Source organism: Podarcis muralis, chromosome 5, assembly GCF_964188315.1.
Source record: "Podarcis muralis chromosome 5, rPodMur119.hap1.1, whole genome shotgun sequence".
Lineage (NCBI taxonomy): Eukaryota > Metazoa > Chordata > Lepidosauria > Squamata > Lacertidae > Podarcis > Podarcis muralis.
The window spans coordinates 27998360-28019795 of NC_135659.1; the positions used below are offsets into that span (position 1 = coordinate 27998360).

Here is a 21436-nt window from a genome sequence, read left to right on the forward strand (position 1 = left end):
TATTTCATTGGAGAAACGGAGGGTATGCAATAGAGATCATAGGGACATAGGAAGATGCCTTATACTGATTCAGATAATTGGTCTATATAGCCTAGTACTGCCTACACTGGCTGGCAGCAGCTTTCCAGTGCTATCTCCCAGCTCTTACTTGGAAATGCTGAGAACTGAACCTGGGACCTTTTGCATAGAAAGCCTGAGGCACAGAGCAACCCATACATTGAGCCAAGCCTGTGCAGAGTGCAAGGGGCAGCCTGATACACTTGCCCCAGGCTTTGGAAGGCTAAGCTGGCCAGGAAGCCCCCTCAGGGGCTTGGTGGACTTGCATTATCATGCCAAGAATGCCCCATGCCTCTTAGCTGACTGGGAATTCCTGCCCCAGGCCTCAGACAAGTTCTGCACAGGCTTGCGTAGAGCCCATGTGGCTTGTTTTAAAAGTCTGACATTCAACTGTTGGCATCTCTGGTTAAAGGATATCCAGTGGGTGGGTTGGGTCCATGAAGAGGTGCCAGTTAGAGAAAGAAGAAGAAGAGGAGTTTGGATTTGATATCCCGCTTTATCACTACTCGAAGGTGTCTCAAAGCGGCTAACAATCTCCTTTCCCTTCTTCCCCCACAACAAACACTCTGTGAGGTGAGTGAGGCTGAGAGACTTCAGAGAAGTGTGACTAGCCCAAGGTCACCCAGCAGCTGCATGTGGAGGAGCGGAGACGCGAACCTGGTTCACCAGATTACAAGTCAACCGTTCTTAACCACTACACCACATTGGCTCTCAAGACTAGGCTAGATGGTCTGAGTCAGTATACACTTAGGAATATCATATAGTTCCTAAGAAGACCACAGTAAACACCTCATAGCAATATTTTATTTCAAGTGGCTGGCACAGTGTTATGAGACGGCAAAAACCATCAGGTGTGAGACAGGTTTATTATATCTCAATGTCTTCCTGAGGGGAAATATTTCCACACTTGTATAATTTTAAGTTACATGAAGGTTTTCTTACGATAGAAAACTCTCCTCACAGTTGACAGAAACATGCTGTGAATAAAGAACACGTCTTGCACACACTTGTTTTTGTATTTCAGGGCCAACTCTAAAGGGCTTGAGGCTGGGCATGTGCCAGGACTCCAAGAGGCCATGAAGAGTCCACCAGGTCAACAGTGCTATGATCAGAAGGAGGCACAAGAGACATATTAATTGACACACTCTCAGGGCTGGCGCCAAAGGCTGACGAAAGCCTGGTGGACCTCCTTCTCCTCTTCAGCATGTTCACCCACCTCTCAAGCTGGGCCAGATAACAGTGGTGGTGAGAAGGAGGAGGAAATGTCATGACTCTCTGCCAAGCAGGCAAGCAAGCAGGTAGAATAGTAAGAGCAGCAAGCAATTAGTGATATGGAGGGAGATGCCCTGACAGAGGTCCCATGGAGGATGTCTTATCCTGCAAAAACCTGGAGCTGACCCTCCATACACTGCCTTTTCCTGGTTAAAGGAGACTCACTGAATGACACCCAAATTCATGCATCTGGAACTCATTTTCATGAGTAGTATGTGATGTTCTCCCATATGCACCAGTAAAGGCAGATATCAATGTAATGTTTATTTTTACAATCAGAGGGTAGACTTAGTATTTATTTTATTGCGGTCCTATTCTATGCTGGCTGCCTCACACCCAAACACCCACCTGCACGCTGTCTCTGGCTGAGGTTCTAGCCTCCTCCATTAACCTCCCAGAGGGGTCTTCCCTCCCAAACATAACAGTACATAACAAACTTCTTAAAGGGATAGCACCACATGGGAGAAGCTGTCTCTGGGCTTGTCTACACTTCCGCTTGTCCCGTGCCTAGAAAACATGGTTCCGAGCGGTTTTCTGCTTGACCTGAGATTTCTAGACATGGGTCTGAATGATTTTCCCATTGCTCTGCTCCTTTCCCAGGGAAAACTAGCTGTTTAGCTCTAAATCAAAGCAAACGTGAATGGAGAAAACCTGAATTGCTTCGACTGAGCACTAAAGAGTGGCTTTTCCCAGGGGAAAGTAGCGGGACAAAAGGAAGTGTGGATAAGTCCTCTGTAGCTACAGCGCAACATGTAAAGATGAAATCACACACTATTTGTGACTATTTGTACCTTTCCCTCTGACTTTCTTTTTATATATTTGTTTCCAAACAAAAGCAGTAGGGAGCAAATGATAGGCAGGGAGTACGGGAAGAACCATCTCGTCCTTTGCTTGCTAGCCACCATGTTGCGCAAAATTTCTCCTTTCCAATGTTATTTTTTTCTGTCCTGCCATGGGCATGGAGGGGAGGTGTATAGACCTCAGTACCTTATCCCCTTGGGTGAAGGAAAGTAAATTGTTGGGGAGGGGGAGTCAAATTTTGAGTGTAACAAATGCCCCATTGGGAAATGGCTGCTCCCCTCACCCCCAATTCTCTGATCAACCCCCAAGCCGGCCAGCCCCAATTGCCCATGTTTTAATGTTAGGGGAATACGGCAATAACCCCCACCCCCCAAACCAGTGTTGCATACCTTAATGTATTTCCTATTAGTACTTCCGGTGTTTCAATTTTGGGAAAACTTACCTCCTCAGGGACAGCCCGTATATTGGTAAATCCTTTCCTGAACACCACAAATACGCGACGAGCTCCACAGCGCAAAGCTGACGTTGCACAGTCAAAAGCGGTGTCGCCCGCTCCAAGAACAATCACTGCTCCCTGTATTGATGGCAATGGAGAGCGACAGGCGCACATTCCTGAATGATGAAAGGAAAACCCCATTTTCAAGGAGGGGAAGAGGGGGGGGGAAACACCAGAAAGCTATTTCTGCATGACAGCTCAAACGGCACTTATACTCGAAGCAATGTAAAATTGCATCTTGCAGTTTCCGAGCATGGAGAGTCACTATCAAATTATTCTGCTTCATTGAAAGACAGTTTTATTCCCATTTTTAAGATATGCTCATACATGTAATTTCATAGTCAGTACCCTTTAGCAGCACTGCCTTCCTGTCTTGGCAGGAAATAAAGTACAATGCATTTCTTCTTTAAAAATAAAAATAAAGGGGAGACTGTAAGGCCTTGTCAGATTGAGTGAAACTGATTTAAGATCCTGGTATTCAAAAAATTAAACCTTTGACTCATTCTTATCGGCATCACTATTCCTTGAGAAAGAGAGAGGGAAATCTTGTTACCAGAAATTCTGTCTGTCACCCGATCTAATGTGACTGGAGTCCCACTTACTCAAGCCCTTGTCCAAAGAAGGCTCCACAGTTGTGGAGGTAGACTACAAGTGACAGAAATTGAGGTTATAAAAAGGAATACAGCTCCAACCACTCTTACTTTGCGAATCATGTCCACTGAAACAAGATGGCGTTCTGAACATGGGAAGAATATTTGTGCTTGATATCCAGGGCTCCTGGCTCTGGTTCAATCTACCTAGAGCCTGTTGTCACCACCATATTTATGTATGTGCATACATCAGGTGTGGGGAATCTTTGGCCCTCCAGCTGTTTCTGGATTACAAGCCCCATCGTGGCTTTGGCCATGCCTGCCATATTTGTTTCCTACTTGTTTTGTTTCTTAAAAGAATTATGAGGAGAAATATGAAAGTCTGTACAATGTCAATAAGTCACTGTCTGGTAAGGTACAGGATACTGAGAAAGGCTTAAAAACAACAACCCTTAAAAGACACAAAATCCATACAATGTGTTGCACTTTAAAAGCAGGCAGAATGCAGCTAACCACTGATTAAACAAATTACTGTAATTTTTAAAATGATACCATAAATAGAATAAACCTGTAATCTGAAGGGGCCTGTGATAGTTTCATTCAAAAGACTATGTTTTTTAAAGCATATCACCAGTGGTCTATAATTCTTACGTTTGTGCTGCAGTAGTTGTGAATTTTCACAGCAAGGGTGGAGAACCACAAGTATCAATTTCTTCCAAGAACAAAAAAAAAAAAGTTAAACACAGGCCTTTGGAAACTTAAAAAAACCCCACCACACGCACATGGAAACCTTCAGCATAGCATAGTACATAACCATTTATTTTTCCATATGGAGACAGAATTGAATTTTATCAGGACTGGTCACATTTTCACCAGTTTTATTTCAGGCAACTAAAGCACTACAGTAGTTTGGGACAAAAGAGTCCATTGAACTATTTCCTGAACCCATCCCCATACTGAGGATATTCCTTCTGATTGTTTTTTTCTGTTTGTTTCCCCGATATGCTGTTCTTCTATTGTGTTTTCTTCCTGGCCATAGTCACTTGAAAAGCCTAGCAAATCAAGGATCACATTAGAAATATACATAGCTAACAAGATTTAGAAATGTGCTGATGTCACTGAGGGCAAATAAAGGTGCTTAATGGATCCACTGCCCCTACCCACAATTATTTTATTTATTTAACAAAATTTATATACTGCTTGAATGTCAAACAAAAACCCACCACAACCTCTAAGTGGTTTACAACAGTAAAATCAATAAATCAATCAATAAAATATTCAACATTGAAATCAACATTAGCTAAAATGGGTGACCATGTTCGCTTTTCAATATAATGTCTGAAAAAGGGACACATTTGTAAGCTGCTGGAAATGTCAGTGAGATGTTCCGTCCTCTTTGGCTAATGCCTAGATTCCATTCAACTCATGTCTTTACACAAACCCAAATTCTTCCCACAATACTGTACTTAAGACAAAGGGTTTTGACACAGAGGTGAGCCAAGCGCCAATTGTAAATAATTGTGAAATACCTTCGATGCAGAGATTGGAATGCTGAAGTAAAAGGTTTAGGCCCAAAGCACCACACATTCCTGGCTAAAGCTGCCACAGGTATGGTAAGTTGTCAGGTCTACTTATGGAATAGGCAACTTAGTTGTATTATGGTTCTCATGTGGTACTACCACCAAATGTAAGTAGTTCTTGGCAACTTCCACAAGGAGAAGTAAAAAGGTAAAGGTAAAGGTACCCCTGCCCGTACGGGCCAATCTTGACAGACTCTAGGGTTGTGCGCCCATCTCACTCTAGAGGCCGGGGGCCAGCGCTGTCCGGAGACACTTCCGGGTCACGTGGCCAGCGTGACATTGCTGCTCTGGCGAGCCAGAGCCGCACACGGAAACGCCGTTTACCTTCCCGCCAGTAAGCGGTCCCTATTTATCTACTTGCACCCGGGGGTGCTTTCGAACTGCTAGGTTGGCAGGTGCTGGGACCGAGCAACGGGAGCGCACCCCGCCGCGGGGATTCGAACCGCTGACTTTTCGATCGGCAAGCCCTAGGCGCTGAGGCTTTTACCCACAGCGCCACCCGCGTCCCTACAAGGAGAGGTACACTGCTTCAATAATGTCAGGGGACTGTCATCAGAACAGGGGAGGGAGGCAGGGACGCCGTTGGGATACAGGGAGCCGCAGAAACATCTGAGGAGCAGTTCCTCATCCAGCAGTGGGGAAAGCCACACCTCCAGTGGAGAAGAGAGGGAAGGGGCCAGAAAAGCGAGGAGAGGGCTCAAAGATGCTGCTGAAAGCCCAAGCTCGGTTGGCCGGGGGGGGGGGGGGCGCACAGCACTTCCATCGCCCAGCTTGCACAGAGGGGTGAAACGCAAGGAGGGGAGGTGGAGGTTTGGGGTGTCTAAGTTCTTATGTTGGGGGAGAAGCCGGAAGGGGCCACTCCTGGATTCTGTAAGTGACTAAGATGGACATGAACTTTGGAGTTCTGCACTGTAAATAGTTTGCACAATAAAAACCTGTAAAAGACAGGTTTGGAGTCTGGTTACTCGCGAGGAACAACCAGCAACATCTGACAAATAAGTATTAATATTCACACAGGATTGAATAATTCAGCCTTGCCGAATGTCACAGGTTCATAGACTCCACCTCCCAAAGACAGTAGGCAGATTTCAAAAATGTTTATCATCTTATCCTATGAGGTGACAGGGAGGGGAGCTTTTTCTCTCTTTAACCAAAAAAAGCCTTGTCATCACTTTAAGTGGCACCATGGTTGCTCTGTGAATGTCGCTGGGCAGAACACGCCCAGGAACGAGGCTATTTCAGGAAGTAGAGTCATTTCCTACCTTGGATTATTATTGCAGCTGGTGGTGGAGAGACCAATGGGAGACTCCACCTCAAAATAAATAATTAAATCACTGGGAGCAACTCTGTCATGGCCCCGTGTCATTTTCATTGGGCTTTTCTTTCATAATGAGGAATGCCACTAATGCTACTGACCTAATTGCAGTCCTATTGCTGCAATTGCTGGAGCAATGACAAAGCTATTTTTCCTAGCAAAATGAAGACCGCATCCCACTGCTGATTTGCATTTATCATGGTAATCCACACAACTGAAAAATAAATGAGACCCCCCCCCCCCAATATAAAGGTGTCCAGAAATATTCCACCACCACCACTTTCATGGAAAACTATTGTTTCTTTTTTATTTTTCCCCAGGAAACTGTAATGTCCCCTAGTTTGGGAATAACACATAACTATAGCTAGTTAAAAATCCTCTTTGCACAGGAGGAGAAAAAGGGAGGGAAAGTGACAGAGCCCTAAGGCTCATGCACATAACACTAAATCATAATTGCGTGCTCTTCTATGAATGACTTTTCATTCTAAGCTGCTGGAAAATCAACACTATGGCCTGTGTTTAAAGACCTCTTCTGCACACACAGCTCCATTTTCCTTCAGAGCAGGAAAGTCCCACAATGTTTTAAAGAGGCTTGCTAAAGGAAATTCAAGAATGTGCACAAAAATGGCATCTCTGGCTCACTGAATGCCACCCTATGGGCAGGGGCAAAACTCTATGCTTAGTAGTGTGAATGACTTGTGTTGTTCCCTGCATACCAGTTTATATTGTTTTATTAAAGCCATGCTCTGTGTACCTTCCATATGGAACATTACAACATATATGTCCCCTTCCTGGTTCAGGGTAGAGGACAATATGCAAGGCTTCCTTTTATTGAATACTTTTTATTAGTAAGATTCTGAATTACTATAGATCCTGATACTTCATATTTTGTTTTTGTATTAAGCATATCGAAATGTGAGGATATAAATGTTTTGCATAAATATCTTGAGAACATATCTTTTCAGGTACCTGGTTTACTTGCCATAGCCACCAATGGCAGGAAGTCTTTAGATGTGTAAAATCCTCGATCCATTCCCAGACCTTGAAATACAGCTTCTCTCTTTGGTTCTGGTAGACCTGATACACAAAAAGTAGAAACGGTATGTGAGTATGTCAAGTATTCATAAGAAAGGAAAATATCTTCATCCTCTCAACCATTAAATTAAAAGAACCTATAGAACTTTGCTGACAACCAAAGATGGCAATTCATGATCATTATATTTTGTGCACAGTAACTTTTTATTCAACAAAGGCGTATTCATCATCAAAATCATTTATATAATGTTTTCAAGTGGTCAAAGCGTTTCTCATCTATCATACACAGTAGTTATAACTATCATGCAATGTCAGTGAATATTCTTATCCTCTGTACTGCAGGTGGGGAAACGGAATCAAAGAGTAAAGTGTTGTTTGGCCTGAGCTCACCTAGTGAGTTCATAGCCAAATAAAGACCTGAAGTTGGGGGTAATCCAAAACCCTCCAGAGCAGATTTAGAGGGGCATGGGGGGAGAGAAGAAGATGGCGAAGTTACATTATGCAGACAGAAATCTTTGCACTAATGGGATGAATTTGTTGGATACAACCCAATTAAACCATTTTGATATTTGTATGATTTGCATAAGGGCTTGACAAAAGAGCTCTTCATGTTGATTACACATATTTCAGCACTAACAACTCTCTACACAATTAGGGCTCATCTCTATATCCCCCCCCCCAAGATCCTGTACACATTCAGAAAGATCTACTGGGTACCTCTAATAAGGGAGGAAGAGCAGCTGCCATCAGGAAATATATCTTTGTTGAGGCTTCTGGCAGCTTTTCTTTCTTACTGTAATAAATACTATAAGCTGCTACCCAACAAGGATTTGTTTCAGCCACTTGAATGGACAACAGTAACAAATATTTTACCAGTCACCACAGTGTCGACACATTGTCTTTTCGGACCTTAAAAGCCCCTCACTTGAACTTCATATGAAAGAATACACCAAGTGCCATTTTACGTTACCCTGAGACCTCAGTCAAGACAAGAAAATGTCTGAAGACAGGAAAATAAAACATTTCTCTACATCTGGAGCAGGGAGACATTATGAGTGCAAAAAACCCCCAAAAAACCTGACACTTGGAAAAAGAAAATCCAGAGATATACCTTCAAGGATGAAGGACCCTGGAAGACCATATTCTTGGATGCCTGCCATACTCACTGCCAAGAGTCATTCAATGCTCCATCAAACATAGAACATGCAGATACCCACAATGCCCCCACACAATTGAATGCCCATAAATTTCCAAGGAAGCAAGCGCAATATCTATTTCCCTTGAAAACAGAGGTGTCAGAGCAAAAACTGGTGTGTGTGTTGCATTTAAGAGGAGGAACTCTTGGACCAAACTCAACATCCCAGATGCAGGTGGTGCTGTGGTCTAAACCACTCAGCCTCCTGGGCTTGTCGATCAGAAGGATGGCGGTTCGAATCCCAGCAACAGAGTGAGCTCCCATTGTTCTGTCCCAGCTCCTGCCAACCTAGCAGTTCGAAAGCACGCCAGTGCAAGTAGATAAATAGGTACCACTGCGGTGGGAAGGTAAACAGCATTTCAGTGCGCTCTGGTTTCCGTCATGGTATCCCGTTGCACCAGAAGCGGTTTAGTCATGCTGGCCTGAAAGCGAGATGTGCACCACAACATATCCCAGACTAAACCATTCCACCCTTCCTCAAAGAGAGCAAGACAGACAATGTAATGTGATATCAGAAAGATAGTTGATGTGTTCATAACACAGGGCATCATTACACATTTCCAGTTGTATCTATTATACCAGAAGTGCAAGGATGTCTCCTCATTGCAGCCCTGTGTGTGCTGCTTTCCTGGAACTGAGCTGAAATCCTTTGAAGTTTTCCCATTGACTTGTACTTTGGTACTTTGGTACTTCAGCCCCTGAAGGCATTTGAGGCAATACAAATAGATAGGCCCCTATTCTTTAGTACACAATACAGGCGTTGCTAATCCCCTCATTTACTACCCTGACTACTGTTGAACCAACCTCTTCTTTCCTCCTAAATATGGAAGGGGTGTTCTTTCTGGAGCTTGCTGTTCCTTAGTGAGTACGCGGAGACTGTCTCACTCTCACATGCCTCCTCCTCCCCAGAAGGAGCTGGTTTGGATGCTGGGAAGATGAGACAAGCCTGGTGTGGGGAGGGCATGGGCAGGGAATCAAGAGGTGCTTTCCTCTTCCTGTTGCTAGTCTCCCATTCTCATTCTCCCTAATGAAGGCCCCCACAGCCCATTGGGCCCCTCTATGGGATCATCCCCTTTCCATTCTGCATTTCCCCGAGGTTCGTGCACCACTCAAAAAGCCACTCCTAAGTTTGGGACGTGGGGCAGAGAGTTCCAATGGGAGCTTGCTCACTCTACAGTGGTACCTCGGGTTACATACGCTTCAGGTTACAGACTCTGCTAACCCAGAAATAGTGCTTCAGGTTAAGAACTTTGCTTCAGGGTAAGAACAGAAATCGGGCTCCAGTGGCGCGGCAGCAGCAGGAGGCCCCATTAGCTAAAGTGGTGCTTCAGGTTAAGCACAGTTTCAGGTTAAGAACGGACCTCCGGAACGAATTAAGTACTTAACCCGAGGTACCACTGTAGTTCTGAATCATGGGAAGAGCCTCGGCACATGCAGCAGTCTTCTCCATCGCAGACTTTCCCCACAACACTGTTAGAATATTCCATTCCACCTTAAGTGCAGGCATGACTGTTGTGTGTCACATGCCTGTTTACACTCCAGCACAGCTTGCTGGGAACTTCCGTTTGGGTATAGCTTTTGCTTATGCTGCTTGCTTGGAAGTGAAAGGGAGAAGACATGTTTTTCCCTTTGTCCTGATATACGCTGAATAAACTGCTGTAAATATGCTTTGCACAGCCTCTCCCTGCCACTTCTGTTGTGCGTTTACTCTGCTGAGTTGCGTGCCCAACTTCTGAAGCTCTGGGTCGCAGATTCATGCTGCACCAAGGACTGGAGTTCGACCGGCACGTTGGCTGGTGGGCTGGAGCCAGCTGGGGGCCTGCCAATTGCCCCCGTTCCCTTGGAAGCATCCCAACAAACACATGGTGGGAAAGGGGATGAAGTGGCAGTGGAGAGGGCCCTCCAACATCTGCCCTCCTGTCAACCGCTTCCTCCTTTTTTTGGACAAACAGCGTCAAAAGGTGAAGGCACACCTCACAAAAGAGCTCCTTAGAAGATGCAATCTGAGGTAACGCTATCTCTCCAGCCTCTTGCTTTTGTGTGTGTTTTGTCTGCACGTCACAAAAGCAGAGGTGCATCTAACTAAAGCCTTGTTAACGCAGAGTATTAGTAAGCCCTGGGGGGGGGGGGGAAGCAATTCTAGAGGGGAAGAAGGCTTATTAATAAATTAGGAAGAAAATAAAAATGATGGTTTTTAAATGGCAAAGCTATTAAGCAGTTCTTTTAAATCAGTTTTTAACAAGGAAAAATAAGCAGAAGTAACTACGGTACAATTAAGAAAGTAATGGCCCAGATCCTGAGTTGCAGTTAAGAGTTCTTCAGCGCAGCTTCTGGGAAGGGCTGGCTAGGTGGATTTCAGTTCATCTTGCAGCCGTCTGGGAAGTGGAGGGCTCCTTCTCCCAGTCTCTATAATCATTGCTGGTGACAGGGAACTCACCTGACAAGTTGCTAAGACTTTCACCTATACACGCAACCACTGCTGACAGTGGCACCTCTAGCACAAGATGAATGCAAAACACTCTGCTGGAGAACCTCTGCCTCACAAAGACAGGGCTAAGATCGACAGACACATTTATAGACTGATGGTGCTGGGCTGGGAGTGGACTCGTGCGTTGAATTTAAACTATATGAAGAATAAGTTTATTTTCAAATAAAATTGAAAATGCAGGCAACAACAACAAAAAAGTAAAATCAGCACTTAAAAGTAAAACAAAGCCACTCATTAAGAGGGTAGTAAATGAGTACATAAATAAAAGATTAAATTGGCTGGTTACCGTCTTTAGTATAGTCTGAAGGCAAGTTCAGAGTAAAGATTGCGAACTATCGACTATGTAGCCGCAACCTAGTCAGAAATAATACATGCCTCTATAGTTGATTGGATCATGGTCAGAACACCAAGGAGCTTCCACACAGGAGATAATGGAAAACAAGGTGCTATGACAACTTTTTAAACCATTTTCATCTCCCACAGAGCGCTCACTTCTGCAGCTTTTTTCTTTTTTGGACAGATTAATTTGAAGAGAGCAAAGCTGTCAGCAGTCAGGTTTGATCTGCAAGTACCTGTACTACACCTGTCTCTTTTTTCCTCTCTCTCTCAAATGCACACATTCACCTGTAGTGTATTTTATAACTATTTTTGATTTGTGAGTCCTTTTTTTCTTAAAGGTGAGGAATGAATGGTGAAGCATACATATTTCTTTCTTTTTTTCCAAAAGAAAAAAGTTGGACATGCCGGCCTGTAGGAGGAAACCACACTGACAGCTAAGCCAATGTTCAATTTTCTGGTCTGTAGAGCCATGGTGGAACTTACAAATCCAGGACTTTATTCTCCTGTGTGTGAACATTCTCTGCTGTGTGTGAATACAGTGGACGCTCGGGTTGCGAACGTGATCCCTGTGGGAGGCACGCTCGCAACCCGCAGCGTTCGCAACCCGCAGCGCAGCACCTGCGCACGTGCGGGTTGCGATTCAGCACTTCTGTACATGCACAAAGCGCGATTTAGTGTTTCTGTGCATGCACGAGCGCCAAAACCCCAAAACACACAACCTGAAGTGTCTGTAACCCAAGGTATGACTGTGTGTGCATACTGACTTCTGGTTTAAGTGTTGCTTTTGTCTTAAAACACGGGTGTCTTAAAACACGGGGACACGGGTGGCGCTGTGGGTAAAAGCCTCAGCGCCTAGGGCTTGCCGATCGAAAGGTCGGCGGTTCGAATCCCCGCGGCGGGGTGCGCTCCCGCTGCTCGGTCCCAGCGCCTGCCAACCTAGCAGTTCGAAAGCACCCCTAAGTGCAAGTAGATAAATAGGGACCGCTTACTAGCGGGAAGGTAAACGGCGTTTCCGTGTGCGGCTCTGGCTCGCCAGAGCAGCGATGTCACGCTGGCCATGTGACCCGGAAATGTCTCCGGACAGCGCTGGCCCCCGGCCTATAGAGTGAGATGGGCACACAACCCTAGAGTCTGTCAAGACTGGCCCTTACGGGCAGGGGTACCTTTACCTTTACCTTTACCTTTGTCTTAATAGACCCTGTAGATTTTACTCCATGTGCGCTGTAAAGGTTTAAAGCTTTAGATGTCATACTTCCTAGGGTATTAGGAGCACCAATTCATGAACAATTATTTGCGTAGGAGAATAAAGTTCTAAATTCCATAATGCAGAAAGGACCAGTTCAGGTATAACAGGACTATTGGACAAAGTACAGCTTGTTTGAGGGTGAACAAACGATGAGCTTATTTCCCTGGGTGTTTTGATGGCTTCAGGTTGGCAGGCGCAACATGGCAGCTATGAAGATTACACAGAATCACAAAATTGCAGAGTTGGAAGAGACCCCGAGGATCATCTAGTTCAACCTCCTGAAATGCAAGAATATGAAGCCATCCCATATGGGATTGAACCTGCAAGCTTGGCATCATCAGCACCATGCTCTAACAGGCAGTTTAAGAATTTGTAAAATAAATAAAGTATTAAAACTCAGTGCACAGCAGCACTAACATGCTACTCGTTGAAGACTTGCAGTGCAGAATATTCTTGGGTCTCAGAGAATTGAAGCTATTGGAACTGAAACTAGGGAAGAATTTGGCTGTGTTTGTGTATAGCAACATCATCAACAGAGTGCGCTGCTACTTACATGTGTGCCTTTTCATTTTGTGGGCAATCGAGCAAAGCTGTATTTGTGACCCTGTCATCTGAAAGCAGTATTTGGGAACGTTTTCTCAGTTACCATTTCAATACGCCACCTCTCTGGCACTAAAGGGCACAGAGAACTTTGTTAAACAAAGATCTAGTAATGGACAGACGGGAGAGTGAGATCAAGATTATCGGATAGAGAGCCAATAGTCACACTGGAGAGACACTCTTTGGTAATGAACAGCCACCCAGCAGAAACACACTTCGGAGAGAGATCAAATATTGATATATCACCCAGCAGCCACCCAGGAGAGAAACAATTTGGAGTAAAAATACAACACACACACACACACACACACACACACACACACTACATGGGGAAGAACGTAACTGAGAACAAACATAGAGACACACAATCTGTATAAAAGCCACCAGCAATAAGAGATACAGGGAGAATAACATCTGAAATAGATAAATGATTTGGAAGTAACATGCACCCAGGACAGATGTCATTTAAACAGATGTTGGACACCCCCACTTCTATGGTGAGTGCAGTAAATGCCCAGGAATCACACATATGCCACTCTCAGATTTAGCTGCTGCAAGGCCTATTAAACATTTCTGCTACCCAGGTAGTTTTACAATCACCACAACCCAACAAAATAATCTTTTCTAGCATTTATATTCTACAAGCACATATATTTAAAAGGTGGATAGGTCAAACCCTGTTCCAGCATCATAAAACCTGAACATCCCAATTATTATAAAATCAAAATGATTTGTTCCAACCATCCAAAGGCTGACACAGTGAACCTGCAATGCTATAAAGCTTGCCAAACTTTTCAAAACTCCAAGAAGAAAGGGCTGTGATACAGCAGTGAAAAAATGTCTCCTTGAACTAGGGATGCTTGAGGAATTAGATTTCTGTGAATTCTGATGCAAACAGAATAAGTGGACCAGAAATCCTTCTGATGTCACACTTCTCAGAATGGGAGGGATGGACAAAAATACCAACGCAACACTAATTAAAATCTCTTAAGTTGTACTACAACTAGGGATGGGGGAGAAACTCAGCCCAGTTTGCATTTAAAGGTAAAACCTAACAAGTCCACACTTTCTGTAACAATATGTTAACTGAAGCACAGCCATCCTTTGAAATTTGCACTCCTTTGAATTTTGCAATGCAGTTTCCAAGACAAGTCAGACACACAAAAATGCATGTGTTGTATACAGAAACACAGATATCATTGAAAACAACATGAAAAATGCATTATATTAGGGAAAACTGATTTGCAAAAAATGTGTACATGAGGACAAATTTCTACAAATGGCAGGCAAATTTTGATGACGACTTTGTTTTTTTAAAACACGCACAGACTGATGTAGCAATGTGTGGACCTGAACATAGAAGAAGACTGAAAAAATAAGAAACCAAGAGAAACCAAAATTGACAGATTCACCCATCCCTAATTACAACACATATTTGGTATACATTGATTTTTTTTCCTGGCTGGAGCCATTCCCCAAGAAGAAATGGCTGTAGTAGTTAAGCTGCTGAAGTCTGTCAGCAGGAGAGAGTTAGTGGCAGAGTCCTCTATTTGTGCCTGTTTGTGTGTGAAGTCCTTGTGTATGTATTTGTTTGTGTTTGTGGTCCTTGTGTGGAAGAGAGGAATAACCAAATTCTCACATAGTTATCTTAAACTGGATATCCACAAATGATCATTTACTTTCCCCATATGCTTTTGTTTTGGTTAGAAAGAATGGCATTTGGTAGCATTTGGTAACAGGAACAAGGCTGAGAGACTGGAGCAAGACTGGAGAAGGCAAACTTTGGGGCAGGCAACACACACACAGTACATCTGCAATGGAAAGGAAGCTGTGAATCCCACACTTCTGAATAAACAGGACTTTGCAAAACAGATCTGTCTAAAACAAATGAACAAACAATATAGAACTGAGAGGCATTGCATACCAAGGGAACTCTCCCAACTGTGATATTCTGACAATGTGTGCAGTTGTTTTGCTGACTGCCGCTAAAAAAACAAAGTTTGCAAGAAATTAGCAAAGGGAGCTAGAAGTATGAGGAGGTCCAGTCACAGCAGACCAAGGACTGTTAAACATTCAAAGGATCACGTTTTGCAACTTCAGCTACACAAGAGGCTGGCTATCAAAATTAAGAGTTTAGAATGTTGAAGTCTACAGTATACAGTGGTACCTTGGGTTAAGAACTTAATTTGTTCTGGAGGTCTGTTCCTAACTTGAAACTGTTCTTAACCTGAGGTACCACTTTAGCTAATGGGGCCTCCCGCTGCTGCTGCTGCTGCGCCACTGCTGCGCAATTTCTGTTCTCATCCTGAAACAAAGTTCTTAACCCAAGGTACTATTTCTGGGTTAGCGGAGTCTGTAACCTGAAGTGTCTGTAACTCGAGGTACCACTGTATCTCAATAAATATTGGCATGCTTCCTTCAGCTCCCCGCCAGCCTCCAAAGGAAGACAACTATGGTGCTCCACTGAATTGAAATTTCAGCCTTCATGGCATAGGAAAATGGCCAAGTAAACAGCTATTTTCATGGAGGAGGGTCAAAATATTAACTGATACGCATGAAAATTCATATATAGCTATATAATCCCTAGTATAGTAAGATAAAACCTTTGGAGCAAGCATTTTTTTTAAAAAAAGTTTTTTATGAACCGCCCTAGTAGGGCAGTAATTATTCCTTGATAATTTGTCACCGCCCTCCATGATGGCACCTGGGGAGGACCGCCCCCCCTCCTATGCCCCTGCTCTGGGGTTGCAGCGCTCATCTTACTTTATAGGCTGAGGGAGCTGGCGTTTATCCGCAGACAGTTTTTCCGGGTCATGTGGCCAGCATGACTAAACCACTTCTGGTGCAATGGAACACCAAAACCAGAGCAGCACATGGAAATGCCAATTTCCTTCCCACCGGAGCAGTAACTATTTATCTACTTGCACTTTTTTGGGGGGGGGGCGTGCTTTCGAACTGCTAGGTTGGCAGAAGCTGGGACCGAGGAACGGGAACTCACCCTGTTGTGGGAATTCAAACCACTGACCTTCTGATCGACAAGCCCAAGAGGCTCAGTGGTTTAGACCACAGCGCCACCCCATCCCACCTTATACACACTTACTTGGGAGTAAACTTAATGGAGATCATTTCTGAGTAGACATGAATAGGGCTGCATTATTTCTATCTTAGTCACGCTTTCACACCCACTTATTTATTCTCTACTCAAAGGCCATCTCCTCATACTGTAAGATTCATTCAATAACGCTTATAGAACTGCCCTTGAAGGGAGAGTTGATGGAGGAGAAACCTAGAAGTAACTTGTCCAGCACCCAGTTATACAAAATTCAAGAGATGTACATATCTAGATGGAATACACTGGCCAGATTATATAAAGAGAAAAAACCATTCTCCATTTCTCCCTAACCCCAGGCGAATTCTAGCACAAACACAGACATTTTTTTAAAAAATCTACAGGGGGGGGGGAAAAATCCCTTTAAGTTATCCATTGTACACAAAGTTCTTCCAATGGCTTCTTGCATTTCCATTTCAGAGATAGCATGGCGATTGTTAACATTCATAGGTTTGCAAAAACAGAGAAGATGGCTTGTACTTTGAGTACACTGAAAGTAAACATGAAACGTACATAAAAGTACATATTCTAAATTCAGTCTGCATAAGCATCACATAATGTTCTAGGAAACTCTGATCTCTTCAACAAGCCCATTTAGAAACAAAGATGGTAATTGCGTACAAAAACTATTATGTACAAAAACTAAGAAAGGGAGAACCAGAAGTTTCAAAGGCTACTTCCTTGAGATAAGTATTAGCCCAAGATAATCAAACCATTTTAAAACAATCTCAAGTTGGATTTTCATCCTATATATTAAAACCGTTTATACATAAAACCACAAGGTGACATATAACAAGAGAACATTTACAATCTATACTATTAACAGTCTTGCATTTGGCGGCTTCAATAAAACAGTGATTTAGTTTCGAGCCACTCTAGATAGAGCCTGTCACCTTGTGCTATAATAACAGCTATAGAATACTAAAACACATACTGCAATTGTATATTCCTCATCATACGAATATGTTCTTAACAGGATTCCCACCACTGCTACACCAGGAGGGGGGGGGGGAGGACTTACATTCCTAAGGAAATGTGTAGACTTCACATTACATTGTAGACATTTTGCAATTTTAACATAAAATATTTATTCATGCTGGAAGACACAGCCTCATCCCGCTCATTCATTAAATATATTTATTTGAGAACAAATCTTTTTGATTGAATACTTTGTAAGGAAAAGCCCTAGGACTCGCAATGTCACCACTCGGCAAGCTATGGAAGGCTGATGTCAGTGACAGATCGTGTGGGCCACTGGATGTGACAGCTCATGCCTGCAGGATGTCCTCTGATGGGAAGTGCATGAAAAAGAATTACAGGTAAAGTTTGCTTTAAGTGCCGAAAAAATGAATATTTATGCGCCTCTTTCGCAAATGGGAATATTTCATAGGGAAGGTGCACACTGTCTGTTACTGGAAGAATTTCGCGAAAAGGAAAGCATGACAATCAAGCCAAACAAGGAAAGAGAGGCGGAGGGAGAAAACACACCAGCTCTTGGCTATTAAAATTCATTCCAATTAGAAGAAAATGAAAACAGAAAGGCAGCGACATCTCTAACTAGATACTTGGTATAGCGTTATGAAGGTTTGATTTTCGGAGATGAAAAGAACCCAAGGCTTCATAGGTAATAGCAGGTGACCAGTATCTCTCAAGGTCAGGCTGACAGCAGTTGGCATGCTAGCAAGGTCTGTCTGTTGTTGTTTTTTAAGAAAAGAAGCCCTCCCTTTGCTGCAAACCCTTCCCTTTTCTATGCTGGCAGTTTGGTGACTTCCCATTGCGAAGTTCAATCAAATATGGATGCTCCCCTCTTTTTTTCCTGGTGTTTGGATTTGTGGGGGTAGGGGCTGTTTTTGTTGGTTTGTTATGTATGTTGATGGAGATAAGTGTTTTAATTACTTCTTTAATGTCTGGGCTTTTGTATTTTCTCCTCTCTCCCTCTTTATTTCCTGCTGTTGAGATTAATGCCTCATCTCCACAGCAGGTGCCACTTTGATTATTATTTTTTCCTTTTTTTCTTTGGAAGACTGACTGGGCAGATTTATTTTGTAACGTAACTGCTTCTTTTTATGCGCTGTGTGTGTGTGTGTGTGTGTGTGTGTGTGTTTGAACACACACACACACACACACAAATAATACATGCATATAAGTATACATACACACTTATTTGGATATATCCAAAGCTAATCATACTTAAGAGTAGCCCCACTGAAAACAATGGATTTAACTCACTTGATTTTAATGGGTCTACTTTGAATGGAGATTTTCTTACTACACTAAGTGGTGTTTTCATTTTTTGTTTAAATTAATCCTAAATCGCAATTCTCCAGCGAAGCCTACCACTTCATAATAAGAAAAATAAAATAATGGTGGTTAAAATCATGTGTCAATGACTCACAAGTTAGTGTTTCCTTCAAGGGAGAATAGAAGTGACCATTCCCAACATTACTTCGTTACTGCGCGTGCTTAAAATGAGGGATGGAGAAACCTTGTGACTGTTCAGATGTTGTTAGACTACAAAAGTTATCAACTCCAACCACCATTGCCAATGGGCAGGGATTGTGGGAGCAACATCTGGAGGGCCACAAGTTTTCCACAAGTGGTTTATAAAAAAACAGAACCTCAAAATAATGAAGTGTTTCAAAGAATACAGTGGTACCTCGGATTAAGTCCTTAATTTGTTCCGGAGGTCCGTATTTAACCTGAAACTGTTCTTAACCTGAAGCACCACTTTAGCTAATGGGGCCTCCTGCTGCTGCCGCGCCGCCGGAGCACGATTTCTGTTCTCATCCTGAAGCAAAGTTCTTAACCTGAAGCACTATTTCTGGGTTAGCGGAGTCTGTAACCTGAAGCGTATGTAACCTGAAGCGTATGTAACCCGAGGTACCACTGTAGTTGGAAGAAGTAGAGGACAAATGAAAGGCTTTCTTCTTCCACAAGTGCCTTTTGGGGCCTATACAAAAAGGGAAAACAAATTATCTGGCAATCACCAAAAACCATCTCTATGTATTTACACATTACAACATCTACAGTGGAACTTTCTCATTCCTTCCCCACAACCAGGAACTACTGCAAAAGACACGTAAGCTTAAGGAGGAAATACCAATTTGTGGTGAGGGCCCAGAGCTAGCACATTGCTTCCACCTGCTCAGTGCAGGCCTTCCCAAGTTGTGCAGGGAAGTTCTACCCTGTTCACCTCAACGTCAGTAGAAGCAGAAGAGGTTTGCTCACTGTGGGGAGGGTTGTGTGGTACGCCAGGCTGCCTGCTGCAAGCCCATCTTTCCCCTCTCCCTCCTGGTAAGCAGCAGTTGGGAAGCTAGCACCATGACACCACACCACCACCAAACGGCTTCTGAGTAGAAGCATCCATGTGACTGGAAGCTCTGCATCAGACCTTCCCTTCACCACATGGGAAGGTCTGCTACTGAATGGTTGGGAAGGAAGATATTTCTCTATTATGACGACAGCTTTTTAAAACTGCTAGTGAGAAACCTGTGTCCCTCCAGATGCACACACCAATCACCTTCTAAATCTGACCCATGGACAGTCAGGGTATTTTTACATGAGTAGAATGTTTGCTTTTATTTATAATGCATCTCTAGGTTATTTGTGGGGCATAGGAATTCATTCATATATTTCCCCCCCAAAATATAGTCCGACCCCCCCACAAGGTCTGAGGGACATTGGACCAGCCCCTTACTGAAAAAGTTTACTGACCCCTGTCCTATTCCATAATGATGATGGTGGTGGTGATTTTATTTATAGCCTACCCATTACACATTTTAAAACTTCTCTACACAGGCCTGCCTTCAGGTGTTTTCTAAAGGTTGTATAACTCCGTATCTTCCAACATTTCTCCAATGAAACGACATGCTAAGGAAAAGCGGGACTTTCCAGGATCAAATCAGAAACCGGGCTGGTCTCTGTTAGTCCGAGATGCCCCTGAAAAATAAGGACACTTGGAGCATCTGCAGATGTTGCTAAACTACAAATTCCATCTTCTCTGATCATTTGCCATACTGTCTGGTCCGATGGGTGCCGTGTGTCCAATAACACCTGGAAAGACACAAATTTCCCACTGGTGTGCATGGGGATGTTAGGGGTGAGACCAGTGCATGCAGCCTCATGCCTCCTACATGCAAGGTTACCTGTTTGGCAATAATGCCTCAGTTAAGTGTATGGGATTTCAAAGGGTTTACTCTGAGTATGACTTAGTCAGATATTAAAGGTAAAGGTACCCCTGCCTGTACGGGCCAGTCGTGTCCGACTCTAGGGTTGTGCGCCCATCTCACTTAAGAGGCCGGGGGCCAGCGCTGTCCGCAGACACTTCCGGGTCACGTGGCCAGTGTGACATTGCTGCTCTGGCGAGCCAGCGCAGCACACGGAAACGCCGTTTACCTTCCCACTTGTAAGCGGTCCCTATTTATCTACTTGCACCCGGGGGTGCTTTCGAACTGCTAGGTTGGCAGGCGCTGGGACCGAGAAGCAGGAGCGCACCCCGCCGCGGGGATTCGAACCGCCGACCTGACGATCGGCAAGTCCTAGGCGCTGAGGTTTTACCCACAGCGCTACCCGCGTCCCAGTCAGATATTACCCAGTGCTGAATAATCAAATATTTGTCAGACAAACAGAAATGATCTATACTAATACGTTGGCCTATAGGAATATATCATTTATGTACCATTACAGAGTGCTCTTAACATTGTGGAAATTCTATTCTATTAACATTTTGTATTTTCAGGTCATTGTATTATTGTTGTTGTTTCATCACCTGCTTTCTAACTGACTGAACAATTATTTATTTAGGGTTTTTATAATAATAATAATAATAATAATAATAATAATAATAATAATAATTAATAATAATAATTAATAATAATAATAATAATAATAATAATAATAATAATAATAATAATAAACATTTATATATTTAAATGCTTGGGGGAGAATATGGAGGGAAAGTGCAAAATAAGTTTAAAAAACAAAAGCAACCATTTCCATTGTTTTTCTAGAAACACCTTTAATCTGTCTAGTAGGTGGAAAATGTTATTTTGCATATCCAGTTGCAGTAACAAACCAGAATCAAAAGAGCCTCAAAAAATAAACGTGTGCCTTTAACTTTTATCACCCTCACCCTCTTAAAATTTGCCCTCACTGATTACAACTTGCATCCAACTTAATTAATTGATTGATTGGTGAAGGCAGATGTTTAATCAACTAAATATTATGTAATTGGCTGACGGCCCTAGTGAAAAACGTTGTATCAGAAAGGCAAACTCTATGCTAATTATGCAGAACACATTTCTGAACAGGAGC

At 43.3% G+C, this 21436-nt stretch overlaps 1 protein-coding gene across 3 annotated transcripts in view; it reads right to left on the bottom strand.

Moving 5' to 3' along the window:
• DPYD (dihydropyrimidine dehydrogenase) overlaps positions 1 to 21436 on the bottom strand; it is a 501994-nt gene that overhangs the window by 258148 nt on the left and 222410 nt on the right. For all 3 annotated transcript variants that reach the window (XM_028732753.2, XM_077928465.1, XM_077928464.1), the window contains exons 9-10: positions 7081 to 7188; positions 2573 to 2742 (exon numbers count right to left, since the gene is read on the bottom strand). In XM_028732753.2, coding sequence (XP_028588586.2) covers positions 2573 to 2742; positions 7081 to 7188 — 278 coding nt within the window. The remainder of the gene's footprint in view (positions 1 to 2572; positions 2743 to 7080; positions 7189 to 21436) is intronic.